The sequence below is a fragment of the Pelodiscus sinensis genome, chromosome 3, assembly GCF_052426305.1.
Source record: "Pelodiscus sinensis isolate ZL-2025 chromosome 3, ASM5242630v1, whole genome shotgun sequence".
In the NCBI taxonomy this organism is placed as follows: domain Eukaryota; kingdom Metazoa; phylum Chordata; order Testudines; family Trionychidae; genus Pelodiscus; species Pelodiscus sinensis.
In genome coordinates, this window is record NC_143054.1 from 81461687 (window position 1) to 81488025 (window position 26339).

Sequence of the window (26339 nt, forward strand, 5' to 3'; positions counted from 1 at the left end):
ATACATATGCATGTTGTTATGGCAAAATAGAAAAGAGACCAATAAGATTCTATCTGGATTCTGATTCACTCTAAAACAGTCAGAGCCCAGGTTTTTTTAATTACAGAATTAAAAAAAATGTATTGGTGAAGCTTAGCACTATTTTTATAGTAACCCTCTGAGAGTCACTCTCAACTTCCATGGTCTTCAATGGAAGATGAGGGTTCTCGGCACCTTACAAAGGATTCCTTGCGGGATCAAAGTGTATATGAGCAAGAAAAATAACTTACTTTCCTAAGTTCTCAATATGTCCCAGGCAGGTTGAAAAACAGTAATTGTATGCTATCACAATAGACGGATATAGTGACTGGAAATCTAGTACAAGAACAGCGTTACTGTAGAAGCGGGACTCTGGCTCCATTATTAGAGGAATACACTGTGGGGCTTTCATTTGAGCTCGCTGCTGGACACTAGGTGTCACAGGGATATAATTCATTGGTTTAGCAACACGCAGCATCATTGACTCCACACGATACTGCAAAACAAAATTTGATATAAGTGACAATTATAGTTAATGTTTCTGAAGTGCAATACACATGCTAACTATTTATATCTGTAAGAATATAAATTGGGGATGTGCTGCCCTTTAACCAAGAGATATTAAGTTTTCCAATAGAATACAACCACACACTGTACACTTTTCTAACATATATGCCAAAATTCTTTCTTGTGTTTCTATGTCTTTTAGGGTATGTCTACACTACCACCCTAGTTCGAACTAGGGTGGTAATGTAGGCAACCGGAGTTGCAAATGAAGCCCGGGATTTGAATTTCCCAGGCTTCATCTGCATAAAGCCGGGTGCCGCCATTTTTAAATGTTCCAGGAGTAACGGTAGTTCGGAATAGGAAGCCTAGTCCAAACTACCTAGTTCGTGCCGCGTGTAGCCGCGCGGCACGGAGTCCGCACTAGCGGACATTTAAAAATGGCGGCGCCCGGCTTTATGCAAATGAAGCCCGGGAAATTCAAATCCTGGGCTTCATTTGCAACTCCGGTTGCCTACATTACCACCCTAGTTCGAACTAGGGTGGTAGTGTAGACATACCCTTAGGGATAAGTACTGAAAACACTGCACTTTTGATGTACATCAAAGTGAAGCTGCAAAATGAATGCCCAAACCAATATATTTGTGGTTATGATTACTTCCAGCGTGCAAGTTCTTACCAATGCTGTATTTTTGTTAGGTTTAAAACAAGGGCAAGCAAGATACAGCCCATGGGCTAGACCTGGCCCACCAAGACTTGCAATCTGGCCCGTGGCCTGCTAGGACCCTCTGGCATACAGCAGCCCCAGACTGCTCAAAGCAGCTGGCTGCTCCACGTGCCTCTCTATGCTGTGCACCAGGAGGGCAATGGAGGCTTCATGTACTGCTCCCACTCTCTGCACAATCTAAGCTCCTACTGGCTGGAAACCAGACAATGGGACCTGAGAGATTGCGCTGGGGACGGGGACAGCATGCGAATCCTCCCACGACCCTACATAAAGTGCACAGAACCACATCGAGCAGCCATAGATTTTGAGTGGTCTGGGGCGGTGGCAGGTAGAAAGCCTGCCTGAGGGTTCCACTGGGCTGCTGGTTGGGATTTGCCTAGGTAAGAGCTTCCTGGCCCAGAGCATGTCTCTGGCACCTCACTCCCTCCTGTACCACAACTCCCTGCTCCAAGTCACCTTCGAAACCCTCTGCAACCTTCCAGGTCACAACTCCCACTCAGAACCTGCACCCTCTCCTACACCCCTCCCCCAGGCCAGAATCCTCTCCTGTACCCATAGCCCCTACTGGACCCTGCACTCCAATCCTCTGCTTCAGGTCACAATGCCTTCCTTCACCCAAACTCCCTCTCAGACACCACACCCTCTCTTGCACTCCAGTCCCCTACACAGAGTTCCCTTCTGCACACAACCTTCATCCCAGACCTCGCACCACCTCCACAGAAAAATGCAGCCCTTGACCACTTGGAATGTCCCCCATCAAAAATTATTGCCCACCACTGGTTTAGAGATGTTAGATATAGTGGAACTGAATAATCATGTAACCGCACACAATTTTATTGGTCACATGATTATTCAATAGTCTCCGGAGGGGTGGGGCTGGCAGCCAGTGCATTCCTAGCTCCACTCCCAGAAAGCCTCCTGGTATCCTGAGTTCCCTGTGGACAGGGGCTGCACTGGCGTCCCACCTGCCCCCTTCCTTGCCCCCTCCACACCTCACAAGGACTCATGCTCCCCCTCCTTCTCAACCTCTGTATTCTGTGTTTCTCAGTGTCCTTCTGAAGATGGTGAGGGCCATCAACTCCCTCCTGCTGAAGAGGGTCATCTGGATGGGAGACTTGGATGCCACTGTGGCCAGATTCACTGCCCTGGAGTTCTCCCCAACTTCAAGGGAGCCATTGATGGAACACACATCCCCATCCGAGCACCTGACCATCTAGCGGCCCGCTTTATCAGCAGAAAGGGCTACTTTTCCATGGCACTGGTCGACCACTGTAGACACTTTACGGACGTTTTTGTGGGGTGGTCGGGCAGGGCACATGACGCCCGCATCTTTAGAAACTCCAGCCTGTACTGCAGGCAGGCACATTCTTCCTCCACCAGGAATTCGCCATCGGGGATGTGCAGATGCCACTGTGCATCATGGGACATGTGGCCTACCCCCTTATACTATGGCTTATGAAGCCATAGATCCAACACCTGGACTTCAGCAGGAAACAATTTAATGCCCACCTGAACCGGGCCAGGAACTAGGTGGAGTGTGCCTTCCTGCCACGGGGCTAAAGGGGCCAGCAGACAGGAACTATAGAGCTGTGATAAGTTTTCAGGAGTATCCAGCAGAGCTTTTCCCCCGGAGGCCAGTTCTTGCGCAAAAGCCCCCCTGCAGAGCGTCCACACTATCCTTTTTGCACAAGAGCTCGAAGGCTTATTCCTTGTAGGGAGAGGAATAACTCTTGTACAAAAAGCCCTCTCTTCTGATGAGCTACTGTAAGCTTTCTTGAGCAAGAATGGGCTTGTAATGTGGACGCTCCACAAGTTTTTGTGCAATAAGCTTGCAGTGTAGATGTAGCCCTAATGTGGTTCACGGTCCCATGCAGTGGCACCTAGACCACAGCAACAGATAAGAACAAGAGACCTCTACAGCATGGGCTGACAGCCAGCTGGCTTTTAGCTTAAGAGGGTAGAGGCTCCTATACTAAGCTCCAAAGGTCCCAAGTTCAAATCTGCTTGGGGATGGCTGCAATTGCTCATTGCTTCTGCCTCCCTGTTTTAACAGTGTCTCTGAACATTTTGAGTAAGAGGCTATGTAAGGGACACATGTCCCTCTACAATCTTAGCTCCTTCTGCCACCAACCCAGAGGCACAAAACATAAGGACTCTGACAGAGGGGAAGGTGGGCGGAAAGTGGGAATTTATAGAACCATCCTGAAGAGCTCCAGTTACAAAGTAACCTTCATTTTTTTCTTTCAATGGCTACGCATAGTCCCATTTATGAGTAGTTTGATAACCAATTCTGAAATTAACATGGAGGAGGGAACAAAGTCCTAAATGAATAGAGACTGAAACAACTTCTAGCAAATTATCATCAGCACTAGAATCCAGCTAGAAAGCATGTAAGAGTGTATACTGAACCCTAGGTTGCAGCCCTTCAAATTTCAGAAACAGGACCTGCCAAGAAAACACTCTTGGCAAAAACTTGAGTTCAGGCCTCGGAACCACCTTCTTTATGAAAAGACATACATGTACTTCATGATCTACTGGATCGATGATGGCTTATATATAAAAGAGTCAACTCTGGTGTCAGGGATGGTCCTGGTGCTTGTGTGGGTATTGTCGGTGCCAAGATGTATGCTGGGGTCGGTACCGGTTCGGATGCTGATATCAGTGCTGCCACCACCAGAGTTGGTGCCAGGACTGGGACCTGGAACAGAACCAGTAATGGTGCCAGGGCCACCACTGCAGGCAGTGCCAGAGTAATGCGGAAATGTCTAAGGAAATTCCATTAACTACTCAATTACTCGATATTTAACATCCTTAGACACAACTATAACTGCAAATCCCAAATTGGGGAAGACCCATCTTGAGGAAGAAACTACCCATACCCATTCAACTACCACCAAGACACAGCATTGGCAACAAGGCACATACACTGCCCCTATACACAAATGGCTAAGGGGAGCAAGGATAAACCTCAGGAGATGGAATTCTGAAACAGAACATTATAAGTCCTAAGTCCATAATAATACTCCCCATGCAGACAAACCCTCAGAGTGATGAAATTCCACAGCTCAAATTAACTGTTCTAGCTTAACTCTGCCCCAGCATGTATATATTACCATAAAGTCCTTAAATAATGGTCACGTGATTTTTTCCTAGCTGTCCTCTGTCTCATTCAGCACTAGGCTGAAAGGTGTACAGTGGATATTTCACTGTTGAACATATGGCTATATATTCAACCCTTGTTTGTCCCCGGGAGCTGCAGGATCGGATGCAGCACGGGCCAGGAGAACGGCCCTGCTTGCTGCCCCATCGCTCTCTAGGAGCAGCTGCTGCCGCTCCTGCTGGGAATTAAGCGGCCCCGGCAGGAGTGGCAGCAGCTTCTCCTAGAGAGCAAGGGAACAGCTGATGCCGCTCCTGCGTGAGACGTTCCCTGCAGGAGCGGCATCAGCTGTTCCCTTGCTCTCTTGGAGCAGCTGCTGCCACTCCTGCCTGGAAGCATCTCGGCTGGAGCGGCAGCAGCAGCAGCTTCTCCTAGAGAGCAACGGAACAGCTGATGCTGCTCTGCTGGGGACGCATCTCCCCGGCAGGAGCGGCATCAGCTGTTCCGTTGCTCTCTACAGTAGAGTCGGAATCATCTGACATATTCGGTAATCCGACCATGTGTCGGTCCCGTTTAGGTCGGATGATAGGGACTCTACGGTAACTGAATATTGTGTCCCGAACAATTATGCAATATGTAAAATCACAGTTCCTACAATGTTCAAATTACTCAGAAGAGCTTCTGCAGAGCTCTTCCTAATTAGAATATGTAATTTTAAACATATTTCACATATCTCTGCACATCTAAGAAAGTCTTCTCAACTGTCTTGAGCATGATGAACCATGTTTCCCAATTTTTAAAAGAAATTTCACTTTCAGGCTGAGACCAAGCATGGAAAATTTCAGCTCCAAAGGAAAATTAAAACTTTGCACACAATTATTTTCCATTAAAAAAGTGTCAGGAAAGTTCAAACTTACCTGTGAACCTCTTGTTAGTACATGCAAGAACTGAATTCCAAAAAGCCTTGCCATTTCACTGGTTCTACCAATCAAGTCCAACTGCTCTAACATTTGGAGATTTCCACGGACATGGCTAATATAGTGATCTACCATTTTCCATCTGTGAAAGCAAACACCTAGGTTATAAACAGTAGGGAGCCAGGAAGTATGATCATGTACAAAGATTGCTGTTTGTTTAATTTAAAAAAAATGTATACTTTGACCATGTGTTACAAACAGGAAAACATGTCTCCTGGCTTGCCATGTGACATATTTATATGATTCTTTCAAAATCATGAAGCATGTGAATGTGTTCTAAGAAGTCACATGAATTCTAAGACTTATGCAGATTTTGGTTTTGCAAGTTGCTGACAAAGATAGTCTCAAGTTCTCTAAAAGGTACATATAACTTAAAAAATAATATATACGCACACTGCATTTTTTCTTCTGCCCTGAGAAAAGGGAAAGTAAACTAGGGATGTAAGCGACTAGTTGACTATCCGATAAGTCTATCCGATAGGCACATTTCAAAAGCAAAGTGTGCACAAGGGGAGCACACAGCCAGCAGGGGATTGAAGCAGGAGGTCTCCCACTGATTGAGTCCCCTGCTGGTCCCGGGCTCCCTGCGAGCCTCCTGGGGCTCTTGTGCATTTCAAAACCAGGGAGTGGAGGTTAGTAGGGGACTGCTTGAGTCCCCTGCTGACTCCGTGCTCGACGCAGCGCTTCTGCCTTTGAAATGTAGCAAGAGCCGGCATGCAACTGCATCAACTATTCAATTAGTTGATTAATCTAAATTTAATATCCTTAAAGTAAACCACAGACTTTGAGATTTGACTTTGCCTGGACAAAGTCACATTTTTTCTAAAAAGAAAGAAAATCAAGGGCAAGTAATATAACCAACCTAATTATTGCCACTTTTGCTGTCAAGGCCTTAACACAACTGATAGGTCTGGATATCAAACTGATGCTATATTTTACTAATCTCCACATAGAGTAGAAGCAACCTTACACATTCACAGATCTGTGTCAGTCTAATTTGCAGTTTACAAATACATGTTTAACTTCTATCACCTACCCAAAAAGTAGTTATGTTTTAAAGAAAGCATGATACATATGTCAAAGAATATATTCAAATCAGTATTCTAAACAACATTAAGAAGAGGCTACACACATTGTTCAATAACTGCAGTTCAAATTGTGTACCTCTTTGGGTGATCCATTTCAGGTGTGCTTGCACCTCTTAAGCCCTGGATTGGAGAATTCAAGTTAGTAGCATCAGTTCGACCCTATCAAGCATCCTATGCCTCCTCATGATGGATACCAAAGCTATATAGGGGTGTGTGGCTGAACCATGCTCAGTTCCTTCTCTACCCAAACCTCTGTTAAGGAACAGTCTGAAATTGAGTGGAAGGAGGTTGAGTTGTAGAGCACCCATAAGATCAGTGCATAATGTTTTGAAAACCTATGTATTGAAGCCCATGTAGAGGTAACTATTTAGGTATTGATACATTTTTCAGTAATGCTGTAAATGGTGCCTGCAGGGATGAATACCCACAGCATCATAACAAGTAATAATAGAGTTAGATATACATCTCAATTGTCTCTTGAGTAGAGATTGAGGACTGCATGGATCCATGAAGGAAGCAAAGAACCTAGGTGACTTCTTAAATTGCTTGGTCATATTAAATAAAAGGCTCATGTCCTTCTAACATGAAAGGCTGACATTGGGGCCAAATTCACTTTAATTGAACTGATAAGCCCAATTTCTTTACATCCAACAGATAAATCCAGAGTGACTGAAAGTGGCACCAAATCAGGGAAGAGGCAGCACTGACGACACCAATGAAATAATCTTTTCCATTTCTGCAGGTAAATAGCATGGATTGATCTCTTTCTACCATTCAGTAACACCTACTGCTCTACAGAAGTACAGTTGAAGTTGAAGGGCTTGCCTCCACGACATGGTGGAGTAATGCTGCAGCGATCGGAATCCATCAGCGGTCGATTTACCACATCTGCTTAGATGCGATATACTGACCTCCGAACACTCCCCCATCAACTCTATACTCCATCAGGACTAGAAGAGTAGGTGGAGTCGACTGAAGAGCATCAGCTGCCGACCTTACCGCATGGAACACACCATGGTAAATAGGTCTAAGTACGTCAACTCCATCTATGCTTTTCATGTATCTGAAGTTGTGTATCTTAGGGTACGTCTAAACTAAATGTAGATTTGTTTTTTTGGCAAAGGCAAATGAAGCCGCGATTTAAATGATCGTAGCTTCATTTAAATTTACATGGCTGCCGTGCTGAGCCGACAAACAGCTGATCATCTGTTTGTCGGCTCAGCGCGCTAGTCTGGACGCTCCCCTGCCACCATCAAAGCCCTTTGTCGGCAGCCCCGTTATTCCTCGTGGGATGAGGTTTACCGGGGCTGCCGACAAAGGGCTTTGATGGTGGCAGGGGAGCGTCCAGACTAGCGCGCTGAGCCGACAAACAGCCGATCAGCTGTTTGTCGGCTCAGCACGGCAGCCATGTAAATTTAAATGAAGCTGTGATCATTTAAATTGCGGCTTCATTTGCCTTTGCCTATTTGTCTAATCTACATGGCTCCATCGATGGAGCCATGTAGTATACACACAGCCTCAGACTGATGCAGGGGGAAGGGGGGAGGCATAGTGTCGACCAGGCATTCTGTGAACCACTTAGAAGCCATATCCTTAGGCAGAGCTATGCTAGGATGAAATGAAGTGCACAATCCACATCCTATGACAGCAGATGAGGAGTAGTTGGGCACTTGAACAGCTAGACACAGTGGGGAAGCAGGTAAAGGCACTAAGTTTGACTCAGCTAGATGGGCAGTATAAGGCTAACTCTGGCTTTGTCCTGTCTGATCTTGTTCATCACACTTAGTATCAGTGGTGCTGGAGGAAACACATAGAATAGACCCTTCCTCCAAAATAGAAAGGGATCTCCTAAGAAGTGATGGCCTGGACACCCCTGCTTCCCTATTTGAGCAGAAAAGAGGATACTTTCTGTTCCTGGATGTAGCAAAGATCCATCTCTGGTAGTCCTCATCTTTGGTATATGCTTGGGGAGAACTTAAGTGTTTAGTTCCCATTCATGGTCCTGTGCAAATTGTCTGCTGAGAACACAGGCTGTGGTGTTTTGAATACTGGGGAGGCAGACCAATGAAACTGAGATCTGATGAAATATGCACCAATTCCATAGTTTCAAGGCTTCAGCATACAGGGAGGGAGATGTTGCTCCTTCCTGCTTGTTGATATGGAACACAAAGGATACATTGTCTATTGTGATCCTGACTGATTTGCCCTCTCGAGGGGTAGTAAGGCAAGCATCTGAGTTACAACATATTGATGTAGAGACTGGTTTCTTGAGTTGTCCATCTTCCCTGAGTTGTGAGGGTGCTGAGGTGGGCTTCCCAGCCAAACAGCGATGTATCTTTTGTTACAGTGACTGCTGGGGCTGGGCAACAGAAAGAAATGCCTGTGCAGATGTTGTATTGATCTATCCTCCAATCTAATGAGTTCTTCATTTGTAAAGGAACCATCACCTTTCTGTCTAAGGTGTCCTTGATTAGAAAATATGTAGTACTGAGACAACCGTGGAAGCAGCAGAGGTACAGTCTTACATTATCTGTCACAAAAGTGCAGCTGCCATTATTCCTTAAGCTGAAGACAGTCCCTTACTTACTGTTCTTTGAGAGCTTCCCAGAATTGCCCATAACAGACCTGACAGTTATGAATCTATCCAGGTAGGGATGCTCTCGCAGTCCACAAGTCCAGGGTTAATGTGGACTTTTTAATATTTAAACTGAAGACCTAACTCCTGGAACACAGCAAGGCCATCTGGGTGAATGATAGCTATGCTTTGTAGGAATGACCTTTAAGTAGCTAGTCACTGAAGTATCAGAAGATTAGGATAGCTTCTTGTCTATGGTAAGCAGCTTCTATTGACAGGACCTTGGAGAACAGTCTGAGGAACTGAGGAAAGGCTGAAGAGAAGCACTTCGTAAGGGAAATGATCCTGGCTTATGCTGACACATAGACATTTTCTTTGCAATTGGTGCATCATATATGGAAATAGACATCTTGTACGTTAAATATTAAAAACATTCCCTTTTCTCTAGTGAAAGAGTTATAATTTTTAAAGTCACCATTCTGAACTTTTGATTCTTTATGAACTTGTTAAGAAGTCTTTGATCAAAGAATGATCACCACCCTCCATTCTTCTTTAGGACAAGGACATTTTTAAATAAAATCCCTTGTCTTCTTGAGGAGGAGGAGGAATCATCTCTACTGCTGCTAATCAAAGGATAGAATTCAATTCTTGTCTCTAAAAAAGCTCCTCAGAGGAGTCCTTGAAAAAGGAAGGGGTGATGGAAAGGGTGGAAGTGACATAAAATGAATAGTATAGCCCAATGTTATGACCTCTATAACACACTTGTCTGTAGTTTTCCTCTTCCAAGCATCTTGGAAATAGGCAAAGTAGTCTCCAAAGTGCAAAAAATAGGTTAATGGGCAAAGCTGTAAATCCAGAAATGCAAGAAAATTCAAACCCTTAACCAATCCATCAAAATTGTTACTTCAAAGATGGCTGTGAGGCTGTGGAGAGAAGCATGGTGGGCCATCTTTCTTTGAAATTGATACTTGGTAGATCTTTGGAGCCCAGCAAATTGAGCAGGATATGATCATTGGGCAATCTGTAACCCACTAAACCTCTTCTTATTTGTAAGTGTATTTCCCAGGGACTGTAAAGTAGCCCTACTGTCATTTAGAGTGGTCAAGGACTCCCCTGTGACTTTCTGAGAACAGTTATTAACCATAGAAGAAGGGAAAGTTATCCATGGTGTTCTGTTTGTCTCTCGGAAACCGCTGTGCTTAATCAGGCAGCACTGTCTGCAGCATCTAAGGATACTTCAAAACCAGTTCTGGTTACCAATTAGGCCTCTGAGATGACAGACTGGAATTGCTCTCTAGATTCTTGTGGCACGGTCAATAAATCTACAAGAATTTGTAACATTACAGCTGGATGATTTGTGATCCTGAATTGCAGGGTTGCTGATGAATTCTAGACATATGGGGTAGACTTAATGTGCTTACTACCCCACTCACCCACTTCAACCAACCATGGAGTTAGGTGCGGGTTGGGAGAATAAAATGTCAGAATTCTTAGGGGGCATAATACTTCTCATCGTTCCATTTATGTGTGGGTGGAATAGCGGCAGGTGTCTGCCATAATATCTTAGTCAGATCTAAGTAACACCATCCAAGAAGTGTTGCTTCCATATCCAATAGTGTGAATTGTGAATCGTTGACCTCTTTGAGAGGAATTTGAAGAGTGTCAGCAACTCTCTTTACGAAGTCTTGAAATTTCCAAAAATCACTGGCCATGGATGATAGTAGAGGTAAAACCACCTGATCTGGAGTGGAAGATGAAATAGGTGTTTGAGAGGTGGCCTCCTTATCTGCCTGAGATTCTTGAAGCTGTCAGTACTAATGATGACATCTGGCACCATTGCTTGCTCAGTGCTGTATGACTGGGACCAATGGATGGACTGAATGCATAGGTACTTATTGCTGGGCTGAACTTGATAGTGCCAGTCCTCAACGTCATGCTTGCCCTCCATACCGGTAGAAGGCGTCAAAGCCCTATGTGAGCTGTCTCTCTCCTTACTTCACAGCATTGCCAGTACCAGAGAAGGAGGGTTTTTTTTTAACTTAATGGTATTGAGTCAAGAGGTCAAGGTCTCAGAGATTTTTTTTTTTAGTCCTTTAAGTTGACAGTCTACACCAGGCATGTCCAAAGTCCGGCCCGCGGGCCAATTGCGGCCCGTGTTCTGGTTTAATACGGCCCCACAGGTAATTTGGCAATATCTATCTTTTATGGCCCCCAACGAATCCATATGTATTGAGATGAATACATTGTAAAATCTCAGTTAATGTCAGTTGGTCTAAATCAGTTATAAATATATTTGGACACAACATGTATACTTGGTGTTATGTTCCTGTTCATATTTTTTAACTTAAAAGTTGACAGACAACCTTTATTACCAATAATATGTAATGTACTTTACAATGTTCCTGACATATATTTCAGCTTCCTGGATTTTTTTTTCATCTGGCCTTCAGATATGAAAGGCAGAATGATTTAACACCTGTTTAGATTTGTCATCCATGTGACTAAATGAAAAGTATGCCGTCTGCAATAAACTTTGCATAAAATAGTTAATTTGCATTTAATTTTAATGGTTCAAAGAATGTCAGGCAAAATGATCGGCCCTCACACATGTTCACTTCATCAAATCTGGCCCTCTTTGAAAAAAGTTTGGACACCCCTGGTCTACACTCTTCTTTTCATTACTTGAAAACTCCTAAGTCTTCTCCTTCTTAGGAGAAGCATGTGGTGAGCTAGGTTGGCTCTGAATGCAGACAGATGTATGGTGCTGAGTATCCTCAGCTGATTCAGAAACTAGATGAAAGGAACATTACATCCTTAGCAGTCTGCGTTTAATATCCCTGTTTTTTCCTTGCCCTTGAATTGAGGGCCAGGCAGAAGTTGCACTTTTTGGAGATATGGGACACCCCCAAGTAACAGATTCACTTACAAGTGGCAGTCACTGATAGATGTAGCATCTTGACAGGAAGGGTAGTGTTTGAAACCTGGTAGGGAGAAAAAGTCTCTCCAAGAGGAAAGAGGAGTAAAACAAGCCTCTTACTCACTATAAAAACAATCTTAACAACAGAAATATTAGAAAAGCCAACACATGTTCCAGGTGGACATACTAGCACTCTGTCTCAAGCTGAGGTGATTGAAAAGAAACAAGAAGGTTTTCATGGACACCCCTTTATGGCCTCCATACAGGACATTAGAAAGAACAGAGCGAGTATGCAGGCTGATTGGACACTGATAAATAAAAACCTCAAATCAAAGGCTTGAGAGCTGATGCATACCTGAAGTGGAGTACTCATTGAGACACAATTCAAAGAAGAATTATTAGCTGTTTACATTAATGTTGGGGTGTGTAAAAATTAATAGGTTTGAAATGGCCTTTTGCATTAGTGGTTCAGGGTTCAGCCACAGCATTACCTTTAAACATGCTTTTTCTTTTTGTTTTTGCAGCCTAGAAAAATAGATAAGCATGCAACTGCTCTACTTTGTTGTGTCTTTTGCTTATCCTTATTGGCGCTGTATAAAATATTTTCAGGGTTAAATTCCTTGTAATCTCTGTAACCTGTTAGTTTGTAGTATAAGAAAATGCTGATTCAATTAGAAATTATATAAATAGTAATTAGGGGTGGGTATAATTGTATTCATTATTTGGTTATTAATATTCATTTTATGGGAGATGACATTACTAAATAGGGCTTTAGGAAAAGTAGAGATAAACATGTGAATTAACATACTCAAATAGAAAAAAGGGTGTAACTGGTACCAGGTTGTTGCCACGCCGACATCATGTGGAATGTCCAAGGTAAACGTTTGTAGGCAATAAAGCAGTTCCTTTTACCCCATCCACTCCTGGGTCGCCTGTTTCTTCTCTAAGAGTATGTCTACACTTGCACCCTCTTTCAAGAGAGGGATGCAAATTAAGACATTTGAAATTGCAAATGAAGCTGGGATTTAAACATCCCACGCTTCATTTGCATATTCGTGTTATGGCACTATTTTGAAATAGCACTATTCTGAAATAACAGACGCTGTTAAGATGCGGTTACTTGGAGAGAAAACCCTTCTCTCGAAATAACTGGTAAACCTCATTGTATGAGGAATAAGGGTTATTTTGAGAGAAGGGTTTTCTCTCGAAATAACTGCATCTGTTATTTTGAAATAGCACCATAACACGAATATGCAAATGAAGTGCAGGATATTTAAATCCCGGCTTCATTTGCAATTTCGAATGTCTTCATTTGCCTCCTCTCGAGAGATGGTGTTTGGATACAGAGATGCTCAGGGCTTGGGGTGTAAGAGGGAGTTCATGACTCGGATAGGAGTTTGGGCTGTGGGCTCCAGCTGGGCACTGCTTGCTTCAGGTGGCTCCTGGTTAGTGGTGCAGTGGGACTAAGGCAGGCTCACCCCTGGCTATGGACCACTCCCTAAAGCAGCCAGCAAACTCTATCCCAAGTCCTGTTGTGTCCCCTCTATGCTTTGTGGAGAAAGGATAGAGAGTGGGAGGATAGACAGTAGGAGGGGGCATCTTAACATCAGCATTCCTCCTCTCTCTCCCCTGCTCTGCATAGAAAGCAGGAGGCTTCCCAGGAGGAGGGGCAGCTCCAAGGCAAAGGGCAGGACATGGGCAGCAGTGGGGGGAGGGTTGAAGTGCTGGCACTTGATAGCCTTTTGGCCAAACCAGTCAGGATCACCTGTCAGAGGCTCCAAGATCTACCAGTAGATCCCGATCTACTGATTGGTGACCACCAATCTATGCCATCAAATGCCAGCAATGCCCCACAGCTATATATATTGGACAAACTGGACAGTCCCTATGGGAAAGAATCAATGGACATAAATCAGATATACATAAAGGAAACACAGAAACCTGTTGAGGAATACTTCAATCTACCTAATAACTCTTTAAAAGATCCCCAGGTGGCTGTCTTGTCACAAATAAGTTCTACTAGTCAAATACAGAGAGGCACTGGAATTACAATTCATCCACAAATTCAATTCTTACTCTGATCATCATCTCAATCAGGACAATGGATGGCTGGGACATTACCAACTTAACATTCAATGAAGGTGCCAACAACTCTCTGTGTGGATTCTTGTGTTAACTCCCTTTGATCCTTATCTGCTTCCTTTTAACTATCCAATCTTCAGGTGCTTATAAGCACCAGTTCTGCCTACTTGTTTTTCCCTTTGATATTTTCCTTCCCTCCCGCTTCTCTTTTTCCTTCCCCCCTTTCTCTTCTCCCCTATTTATTTTGGGTCTGCACATCCTAAACTCGTAACTCCAGCCATTTGAAAAAGTAGGCTGTGCCCATGAAAGCTCGTGATACCATCTACATGTTTTGTTAGTGTATAAAGAGCTACCAGACCTTTTTTGTTTTTTAAGTTTAATCTATTCACTGTCTTTTCTTTCCTTCCCTCTCCCTCCCCCCCCGACTTCTTTCCTTCCTCCCCAACTCCCTTATTTATTCTTGGATTTATATTTTATATACTCCCGTCATCTGAAGAAGTGAGTTGTACCAATGAAAACTCATGATACCATCTAAATGTTTTGTTAGTCTTTAAGATGCTACTAGACTATACATTGTTTTTTAAGTTTTTCTAGTTACAGACTAACTCGGCTACCCCTCTGAAGCTTTTTTTTTAAGTTCATTTAGCTTCTTCTTAAGTTAGGTACTAACTTGCATTTTACTATTTTCTTTTATAACCAATCCTGATTTTTATGTATCATCACTTGTAATCACTTAAATTATTTCTATAATTAATAAACGTATTTCATTGCTTTATCCTAACCAGAGTGCATAGGAAACTCCATTTGGGATAACAAGGCTGATGCATATGTCATTTCCCTTTGATGAAATGATGGACTATGGGCTTGCATTGTTCAGTAACGTGCTGGACAATACAAGATACACTTTTCTGGAAAACAAGGCTGGGACTAAGAATATGGTCCTTATGTATAATTCATGAGTGAGTGGTCAGAGCACTCATGTATTTAGCTGGGGGGTGAATTTGTATGCTCAAGGCTATGTGAGCAGATGGCAAGTGGATGTTCTGACAGCCAAGCGGATGTTCTGACAGCCAAGCGGCATAAAAGGCACCCCAGGCTACAGAATTAAAGGAACACTGTTGTTTTATGGTCCAGATTGTACACTAGATAACATCACAAGAATGCACTCTGGTTAACAGGGGTAGCTCACTGGAAGTTATTTGATAAACACTATATGCTAAATTAAACACTCTATACAGCACAACATGACAATTCATGTATCTCAAATCTGCAACTCACAATCTTGTCTTTTCCTGGAGTTGTTTTCTCATACTGCTGCTTCAGAACTAGTTGGACACCACTGTTATAACAATATAGGGAAGCCATACAACACCAAGCCTGCAAGTTTGCTTCAAAATATTCTAATTGTAATGGATCATCAGATCATTTATTACCTGTAGATATCTATCTTGTTGTCAAACCAATCAGACAAAACTCGAGAGGTAAACAGAGGAAAACGCTGATGAAGAACATGAAAACCCACATTTTCAAACGTGTAGTTAGTTAGAGTCACCTAGAAAAACAGACGAGACATATTTTTATAATGATCTTATATTTATATAATGTCTTCCTTTCTGAAGACTCCTAAAGTGCTTCACAAACTTTAACAATAGATTTATAAACTAGAAAAAGAAATTTGTTATCACTACTCTCTACATAAAATCCTAGAAAATGTTGTAACAGTCCATACAATACCAAAACTGTTCATGACAGAAATAGAAGAATATATTTATTTCTGCAATGAAAGTACAAATGAGAAATGGACTGCAATTACCAAACTAGAACTTGCCCATAAGTGAGGTTACAAGAGAGACATAACGAGAAGGTTAAATGTAAAATAGCAAAACAGTGATGAAGTATGATAGCTCAAAACAGTTCTGTAAACTTAAAATATTTCTTATAAAAAAAAAGTATCACACTAGCTATTTTGCTAGGAACAGTTAAGCTGTTCTTAAGATACATCTTGGACACAAAGAAGTAAATAGAAACAGTATTTAAAACATTACTGAAAATCAAAAAGGCAAGGGACTTCAAAGAAATGTAAAATACTGAAACAGTATCCTTTCAATCTTTCAAATCCAATTATACAGCTGTTTCTGAAAAAAAATTGTTTATCTACAAAGGAATAAGTTGTACAACAGCTTTACATGGAAATAAACACATACTACTGTACAAGTCCCTTCATAACATTTGTCAACAGAAGATTCCTTAAAAGTTCACAATTAAAAATGACTAAAAATCTATTTTTTTTAATAGTAAACTTTTACTTTACCTCATTCCTCATCATTCTCCAAAGATTTAGGATAATTCGTCCAACAATATTTATTTCACTCATTGTATCTGACCCATATTCGTCTTGCTCTGCTGCAAATCTGTTCTCTTTCTTATCATCTAATGACATGAAAAGAGGATACATTTAGATAACTTTATTTTGTCAATATTATTGCCAGTTATTTCTCTGAGATTCTAGGAGCTTCCTAGGAAAGCAGTGTAAATGTATTTAAAATGTGTATACTTGAATACTAATATAGTGGCAGAACTGGTATTCAAAACCTGAGTGTATATAGGTAAATTTTATATTATATAATGAGTAATGAGAAAAAATATATAAATAAATTTTTAATTAGTAAACCTCCCAAAATCTTTAAAAAATTTCATGCCCCCTTTCATATTTTCTGTGGTATGTATGCTCGTTTGAGAATACCGTTTGGTCTAGTTTTATTGAACTGTTCACTGCAAGTCTTTAATAAGGGAAATATATTGGATCAGAGTTGCTGAAATGTTATTTTGCATTTGATTCTGCACTATAAAAATGAGGAAGGAGGCATAAGACTTTGTTGGTACAAAGGGGAGGGGGGAGAAGAAAATAGGAAGAAATATTGCAAAGTCATATGGAAAAGTATTTTATTCTTGATACTTTAGTCATCAATCTATCCTGGAGAGAAAGGCAAGCTGGGTGAGGTAAAATTCGTATTCACTTCTGCTGGGGTGAGAGAAAAGCTTTCCCTGATGTCTGGGAAAGATACTCAGTGTGCCAATACTAAATACAAGCTCAAACAAATAGGTTAGTATAAGTAGTAAGTACATATTCTCAGGGATCATTCAAGATACTACCTTACCCATCTTGTCTCCCTAATATCTGAAGACAGACATGGCTACAGCAACACACACACACACACACACACACACCCCACCCCCCAGGATCTTTCGAAAAATAGGTGGTTTTTTTTTTTTTTTTTTTAGAAAGAAACGCATCTAGACTGTGCTTCCACTTTCAAAAAACCCTTTTTTTAAAAAACTCGGATGTGAATATGCAAATGAAGCGCGGGATATTTAAATCCGTGCTTCATTTGCACTTTCGATTTGCCTAATTTATACTGCTCTTTCGAAAGAGGAATGTAGTCTAGACATAGCCTATGTGTCTTCCCTAGCATTCTCTTTACTCTATATTGCTAGGGTCATAGTTCTGGGCCTCCCCCACCCCACAAAGTTTATAGGGATGTTTTGAAAGTACATCATACATAATTTAATATCTCAACATGAAACACTATACTGTCTTTTCTTCTTCGAGTGCCTGCTCATGTCCACTCCCAAGCAGTACCAATGGAGGCGGTTACGAGTTCCTGGCATGAGGCTGGTAACACAGCTCTGCCAAACCCAGCATCATCTCTGGGTTTGCTGAGTGATGGCATAGTGTCTGATGAAAGGGTGAACCAAAGACCATGTCACAGCTCCACAAATCTCCTAGATGGGGCAATGTGCCAAGAAAGCTGCCAAGGACACTTGTACTCTTGTTGATTTGGCTTTCACCAGAAGTGGTGTTTGGACCTGTACCATCTCATAACAGACCCAGATGCAGGAAGTGATCCAGTTGGAGATCCTCTGAGAAAAGACTGGGAGGCCCTTCATCCTGCCTGGTGTTATGAAGAGCTGCGTCAACCTAAGAAAGGGCTTGGTTACATTCCGGGCAAAATGACAAGGCATGATGGATGTCCAGGGTGTTCAGCCACTCAGGACAGAACACTGGGAGGAAGAGGTCCTGGTTAATATTGAAGGAAGACATCACCTTTGGCAGGAAGGGGACATGTGGTTGTAACTGTACCATGTCCATGTAGAAGACTGTACACAGTGGTTCCCAGGTCAGGCCTTTAATTGTTGACACTCGTCTGGCTGACATCACTGCCACAGGGAAAGCAACTTTCCGTGATAGATGTGAAAGGGAACAAGAGTCCGAAGGTTGGACTTGCGAACCTGGAGAAACCCAGGTTGAAGTCCTGTCCCGAGGACAGGATCCCTAATGGGAGGGAAGAGCCTTTCAATGCTCATCAGGAGCTTGACTGACATGTCACGCAAGAAAACAAATGCACCCTAGATCAGTAGACGAAAAGCCGAGATGAAAGCTAAATGAACCTTGATAGAAGAGAGGGACACACCTGTTTTTTTTTAAAAGAAGCAGATAATCTAGGATGGACTGCAGAGATGCTGTAGTGGAGGGTTTACTCCTTCCCAAAAGGGCCTGCTGCACCTCCTGGGAACAGGCTTGCTCCTCCAGGTTCAACCATACAGTATCCATGCTGTGAGGTTGGAGGGAGGCAAGGTTAGGCTACAGTGGTGACAGCGGTCTTGGGAGAGAAGGTCCAGGTGATGAGGCAGCAGCCAGAGGGGGTCTACTGCCAGATCCAACAGCATGCCAAACTAATATTGTATCATAATGACTCAAGCCTTGTCTGTTTTGATTTTTGACAGGACACTGCTGACAAGTGGGATCAGTGGGAACACGTACATTAGATCTCCCAACCAGGGCAGGAGAAGATATCAGAGAGCATTCTTGCCACAGCTCTGTAAGGAGCAAAATTGATGACATTTTCTGTTTCTCCTGGTGGTGAACAGGTCTAATTAGGGGAGTTTACAGCCTTTGGAAGAACATCTGGACCACTTCCGAATAGAGTGATTAATCACTCATGGTGTGAGAAGACGGACCTGCTGAGTAGATCAGCCAATGAATTCTTTATACCTGGCAGATTGCACGCTGGACGCAGAAATCCTATAAACCGAGTGCCTCCTGATAAAGGGCCAACAAGTGAGCTCCCACCTAACTGCTGATGTGAAACAATGAGGCCATGTTCTCCATCAACATGCAAACCACTCAATTGGATAGCCATGGAAGGAAGACCGCAAAGGGCTAGCCACCACTGCAACGCGGTCAGTATCCTTAGGAGAATTGCAATGATCTTGTGCAAATGGATGGGGCATAGACCATAGCCAGCGATTGCTGGAGGAGTCACATCAGAAGTCTCACATGGCAGACGATGTATATGCATGTTGTCATATGGCCCAAAGGTCCTAAATACCTGCTGGCCATCATGAGAGAAAATATGAGACTCCAGCGATGAAGTCTCTCATACTCTAGAACTGGTCATGTGGCAGAAAAGCCTTCACCCTGATGGAGGTGAGGACTGACCCAATACATTTTATCCTTTGTATGGAGACTAATAAAGACAAATCAATGTTATCAATAGACTGAGACCCCTGAACATGGCCACTAGCAATGTAACAGCATTCTGGACCTGAAGTGATCCTCGACCAGCTAGTCGTTATGGTATGGGGAAATCAGGATACCCTGATGCCTGAGATAAGCTGCCACTATTGACATGCATTGCAAAAACACTCTCAGTGCCATTACCAGAACCAGGGGGAGTACCATGAATCGATAGTGTGTTAATCTCAATGTGAAGAGAATCTCAAGGTAAAGAGAAATCATCTGTGACATCAAAAGATTGTTATATTGAAGTATGTGGCCTTCACGCAGAGGGCAGAATACCAGTCTCTGGATCCAGGGAGATGATGATAATGACCAGAGAGATCATGCTGTACTTGTACCCCGTGAGGTACCTATTGAGGTCTCACAGGTCCAGGATGGGTTTTAGGCCCTCTTTGGGATTAGAAAATAATGGGAGTAGAACCCCCTTGTCCTCCTATTGCAGTTGACTCTTGTGAAGCGGTCCCTGAAGTGGTAGAGGGAGGGAAGGCAAAGTGGAAGAAGTAAAAAAACTGGAAGGCCTAGCCCTGCACCACTGTATTGAGGTTCCTGCGGTCTGAGATTATAGAAAAAAAGATGGTAGGAAAAATGGAGGGGGACAGGATCCAGGACAGCAGACGGAATGTCACTCTTGGGCACTCCTCCATAATGCATGCTTTGATTGTTGCTGGGGTGAGCAGAACTGACCTACATCGAGGTCAAGGGCTGCTGGCCTTGACAGTGCTTGTAGCCCTTGGCCTTCTTTTGGAAGGGATCCTGGCTCACTATGCTGCTGGTGAAAAGGCTATAGGTTAAACCACTTCCTCTGCTGCCCTGGAACATAAAGACCTAGGGTCATGACTACAGTGCAGAAGTCCCTAAGCCCATGTAATTTATCATCCCTTTTCTTTGCAGACAGAGCATGGGCATGGAAGGGAATATCCTGGACACACTTCTGGACCTCCAACAACAAGCCTGAGGACTGCAGTCATACCAACTCTCTCTGTGTTATGGCCAAGGCCATGGTCCCCACTGCAGAATCAGCCACATCTGAGGTGACCTGCAGTGCCATGATTCCTTGTGCGTCTTCCAGGATGGCTTGGACCTCTTTTCTGGGATCTTCTGAGAGGGAATCTGAGAGAGGTTGCCAAATGTCAAAACAGTACCCACACAAGAGGGCCTGATGATTCACTACCGTTAACTGTGGCCTCACTAATGAATCAACCTTTCTCCCTAAAAGGTACAATCTCTTACTCTGTTTTTGGGAGTAGCCCATGCCTTTCCTGCTGGTTGACTGCAGATACCACTAACAAGTTCAGGGCAGGGTGGATATATAGATATTCATACCCACTTGGGGGCACATAGTATTTATACTCGTGGTTCAAAGATCAGCTTTATCAGCCACCTGAGGGTCCACAACTCCCATGGAAGATGATCATACTCAGCAACGAGTGATCACCCATCAGTATTTGTACACTCCTTCCACTTGGAGATTGGGGGCAGTGATGAAGGAGTCTGTCAGAGAGCTTTGGTGATCTTAGTTACCCTTCATGTTCTGTCAGCATAACCCTGTCAGCCACCAAGCAGAAGATACTGAAGAGGGGATCTGAGGACTCCTCTAGCTCTTCAATTACTAGACCCAAGTTCAAGGCTACTCTCCTAATAGCTCCTAGTCAGCTTTGGTGTTGTCCTGAGGGACTGTATGAGGGAGGTCCACAATAGACTCTCAGAGGATGAGAAGGGTGATAGTATGGCAGGCATCATTGCCTCAGTGACCTTCTTGGTCAAGCATTTTTCCTCTGTTCAAAGCATCTGGGGGAGAGGGGACCCTGATATGGAGGCCTTCATGTCTGACAGATGGGAGGCTATAGTCAAAGGCTTGTCAGAGCCTATTGGCACATCTTGAGTCCCAGGAACAGATGCATAAATTCCCAAGAGTTGCAGAGAAGCCATGGAACAAGCCAATGGCCCTGGGGCCCCAAGAATCCTGCCAGTGCTGCCAGGAGGACCCGGGTCATGGATGGAGGATGTCAGTTCTCCTTCAGGAATTACTGGTCAGACTCCCAGGCCTGGAAGTGAAGGCTCCACAGATCAAGCTTGTAACAAGACCAACCACCAACTGGGATCTCTATGTGGGTGATGACCCACCATGCAGAAAACTCGGGGAATGGCAACAGCAATTCAGCAGATTTGCAATGGCACCCCACTAATTGATACTGAATGCTTTTTGACAGGTGCTGTACAGAAGAGTGGGAATGCAACCAAGGCTTTGATGTTGAGCCGTGACACTGGCATAACAACCTGCATCAATAGGGCAGAAATCAGTACTGAGTGTCCTGATAGAGATTTTTTGTAGGGTTGGTGCTAAACTGACAGGTAGCCGCTACAATGCTCCTTATACTAAAGGTCTACACCACCACCACCTTGCCAGAGACCGACACTTCAAACTCACAGAGCAATGTCTGGAATTTGGAAATAAGGGCTCTGACTAGTCAGCAGCTCTACACCCACAGCACAGTATTTCAGAATGTGCAAGTGCTGACAGGTTGTTCTCTGAGGAGGAGAGTGGAGCCACATAGGTGGGGACCAATGGGGTGGTCCAAGTGCAGGCTTACCCCTGACTTGGGTGCTGCCATCACCAGTGTGGGATGCATTGGAAGGGACAGGACATCCTGTGCCACCTACAGTGCCTTGAGGGTCAACGGCATCTCCAAGGAGCTAGACTCCTGAGCCACTGTCTGGAGTGGCAGGCATGTCCCACAGAAGACTAAAACCTACTCAACTGAAGCTGGGACCCGGCTGCCACTTGGAGGAGATGAACTCCTCTTCATGGGTTGAGGCTTGCCTCCTGACCTCTCTTTGCCTTTGTGGGCAAGAAATCAACCTCTCCCAAATGACTACTTTTTGCCTCTCCGATGATGGTACTGGCAGGGCACTCTGAAACAAAGTCCCAGTACTGTGCGTGAAGCTCAATCGCAGCTGCTCTGGTGTCAGTATGAGCACCGACTATATAAGGTAGTGGTCACCAACCAGTACATCAGGATCTACTGGTAGATCATGGAGCCTCTGACAGGTGATCCTGACAAGTTTGGCTGGGAGGCTATCAAGAGCTAGCATTTCAGCTGCTCCAGCCCCCACTGCCCTGGTGCTCCTGCCAGGAGCCTCCTGCTTGTTGTACAGAGTGGGGGAGACAGAGGTAGGGGGGCGCTGATATCATCCTGTCCCCCTCCCTTGTACCCCATCTTCACAAAGTGAGGAGGGTGGGGCCTTGGCAAAGGAGTGGCACACAGACAGGACTTGGGAAAAGGGGCAAGGCAAGGGTAACTGGGTTTGAGGTAGATCATGGACTGACATTCAAAAAGTGATCTTGTGCTTAAAAAGGTTGGAGACCACTGATATAAGGAGACCTTTCAAGCCTGATGTCCCCTCTTTCTTAGTGCAAGACTTAAAGCTCTTATAAGCACAACACCTGTTGCTGACATGAGATTCCCTTAAGCACCATAAACAACTTTTCATGAGGGTAACAAACTGGCACAGGGTTTTTACACTGGTTGAAGTTCTTAAACCCTGTGAAGTGAGGCATGCCCCATTCCAAGGCTAAGTCCCATTCTGGGACACAAAACTCTTAAAACACATTAAGGGTACTAATTCTAAATATTTACAACAGAATTTCCATATCATCACTAGTGGTAAGAAGGAACGGAGGGTGGAGGGAACCAGCGGCATCTCGTATACTGCTCCATACGGGCACCATTCCAGGTGGTGCTAGGGTCAGTCTCCTACAGATACTACTGAGGAAAAAACTTCACACACCGTAACATGAATGGACATGAGCAAGCACACAGAGAATCCAGCTTTCCAGTTACTAGTTGAATTTATAGGAAAGGGAAGAAAGAGTCCATGGGCCTGGAGTACATGGAATGAGGCAGAGGATACTTGCCAGCTCTCCCCTCAATGGAGTAGAAGAATTAGGTCCTTGTGGGAAGAGCACAGACCACTGTGGACTTTGGCAGCAAAGAAGAGAGAGCAACATGGAACACGGGATGAGAGAAAAGAAGGGAACACGGGATGAGAGAAAAGAAAGAATAGATGGATTCAGAATCTAGGCCAGAGGGTTATGCAAACACTAGAGGACACAGAACACTGCAGACACAGACAAATACACACAGATGAATGGTTTACAGGAGGCACTTCATCTGCATACATATTTCCTCAATTCCCCCCAACTTTGGGGCAAAAACTCATCAAAATAAAAAATAAAATAAATAAAACCATCACTGAAGAAAACCCTTACTTCCAATTTTTTAAACTTTTGTGGTTGCATCTATGTACCTGCATAATAGCAGATAGCAACCCCTACTCCCCCCCAAAAAGCATATTACCTTTTACTTTTACCTAATGATATCAGCAGGGGCTGTATTATAGTTTAACCTACCTGGTACACGAGAGATCATCTGGCATAAATCAACATTTAGCGCAGCAGCCCTCTGTAAGAGGTAACCCCAGGAGTGCATTTGTACTTCATATCCTAACATAATGTCTGGGTCATATCTAAAAAAGGGAAAAAGAAAATAAGCTTCATAATATTAATCCATTTTTTGTGGGACAGCGTGACAACTATGGGTTTGAACCTACTCATGCTGAAGTCAACAACAAAAATGCCACTGATTTCAATGAAAGCTTGGTCTGGTCCTTCACTGAACACACACACACATCCTGGCACTTTAATAAGTAAAATATATTTTATCATAAGCAATATTATTGTCAAAGCAATTGTGAACCTTAGGGATTATTTTTTAAATTAAAAAAAAAATTATAGATCTCACCGGTTTTGTGGTACGCAATATTCTATTGAGCGGAATTTGACTTGTGGGACAAGCCATATAAAAATTAAGTTGTGGTCCAGTAATGTCAACAAACCTGTTGTGAGCAGTCTCACAGAGTATAAAGAAATTACTATGGCAAAGTGCTTCTACATTGCTTCCTTGAGAGGAAATTAATCCTGAATTGGTCTAAAATTTTGGTAATCGGAGTAAAGGAGAAAAGGGTACTTTTGCAGCTAAAAAAAAAAAAAGACTAGATCTCAGGAGATCAGAGTTCTATTCTAGGCTTTGCTACAAGCTTCTTGTGTAAACTTAGGCAAGTCTTTTAACCATTCCGTACCTGTTTCCCCATGTGCAAAGTGGAGCTTATTCTCCTATAACTACTGCCTTTATCTCCTCTCACAAATCTTTAGTTCTGTAGGAGAAAACATTGGAGCTATTAAAAGTCCTTGTACACTTGGTAGTTACCAGAGCTTCACTCTTATTGTCTTGTATTCTATAATAATTAATCAGAGATCGTTTTTAATAAAACTTTATATTGGAAGGCTTCATAACTATCAACTCAGATAAATTTCTATGTGTTGTCAAAACTGAAATATGGAAACAAGCAGGGCTCAACAAACTGCTGAATCTATTCGCTCGTGGCGAGTGGATTTCAGCTGGTCGCTCCGAGCACCCCATTCACCAGTGCTTCGCGCAACTGCAGGGCTGGCGAGTGGCTCTCGCCGGGGTTTGTCAAGCCCTGAAAACAAGCATCCCAAAAAAGAAAAAAAAACCTACAGAAGTGAGTTACTTCACCATGTGAGTGCTTTTACTTCTTGTGTTCACACAACCACTGGCTTTTTTCTTTCTAAGCTCCCTCAATTTGCAAATACAAATATTTTGTTTCATATGAATGGTGAGCCAAGTCTCGTTTTTACTTCAGTTATGAAGAACAGTGGGATACTTCAGAAAGTTACTGCAAATCCCTTTGAAGTGATTAGTCTGAGGTAACATCTAAACTGATTAGCTTTGCATTTATCATTTTAGTTGGGTTGTTACGCAAATAGTACAAGTTCTACTTGAAATATCCTAAACATGCTAGATTTGTAAAATGTGTGACATCCCCTACCTCCTTCTGTGCAGTGGTGGCAATCATTTGATTTTGATACAATTTATTTTAAGTTTTATTCTTGTTTTAAATTTGAGGCGCTCTCACAGTTAAGCAAAGATCTTTTAGCACTGAATTCTGATCTCTTTTTGAATTGTGATGGTTGGCTTGACATGAATGGTAAGAAAATAAATTTACTTGCAACTTCTGCTGAGCCTAATGGATGAAGCTTGCATGGAGTTCCTTATGGCAACAGAATCATGTGATAAAAATGCTAACACCATTGGTTGCTTTGGAAAATGTAATGATCATTTCCAAAGTGGTAAATATTTTCTATGTAAGTGTGAGTGTGCATGTGTGTGTGAGGGGGCGGGGGTGGAGATTTATTTGATGGTCTTCAATGATGATAAATTCAATGTTACAGAATGACCAATTTTCACATTAATTCTGGCATCTCAGCAGTAGGATTCTCAATATGAGAATTGGTTACTCCATTTAATAAGTTTCTTTGAAGGAATGGAAGGCAATTCATTACATTTATTTTCATATTTTAAAACTGGTATCATGTTGTCCACACTGGAAAAGCCTACATCTTTCACCCAAATTACCTTATGTTATTTATGATAAAGGCAAGTTTCACAGGCAGAGCCAAACGTGAATGACTGATTTTCAGGAAATGCCATGTGTATCCTCAAACAAGTGCATTGGACCACTGGGGCCAAGTGTTGAGTCTCAGGAGAGGTTAAAGGTACAAGTCCACTTCTCTTTCCTTTCTTTCCTCCTGCAACAACTGTGCAGGAAGGTCTCAGGAGTACAGATATGGCTTCTGCAGAGCAGCAGCTCTTTTGTTGAATGTTTATGTTTAGATATTATTCTGGTAGTTT

At 43.1% G+C, this 26339-nt stretch overlaps 1 protein-coding gene across 2 annotated transcripts in view; it reads right to left on the bottom strand.

Annotated features, from left to right (window-relative positions):
- REV3L (REV3 like, DNA directed polymerase zeta catalytic subunit) overlaps positions 1-26339 on the bottom strand; it is a 222329-nt gene that overhangs the window by 33689 nt on the left and 162301 nt on the right. For both annotated transcript variants that reach the window (XM_075923987.2, XM_025184747.3), the window contains exons 19-23: positions 23978-24093; positions 16297-16415; positions 15419-15537; positions 5264-5405; positions 270-514 (exon numbers count right to left, since the gene is read on the bottom strand). In XM_075923987.2, the coding sequence (XP_075780102.1) occupies positions 270-514; positions 5264-5405; positions 15419-15537; positions 16297-16415; positions 23978-24093 (741 nt within the window). The remainder of the gene's footprint in view (positions 1-269; positions 515-5263; positions 5406-15418; positions 15538-16296; positions 16416-23977; positions 24094-26339) is intronic.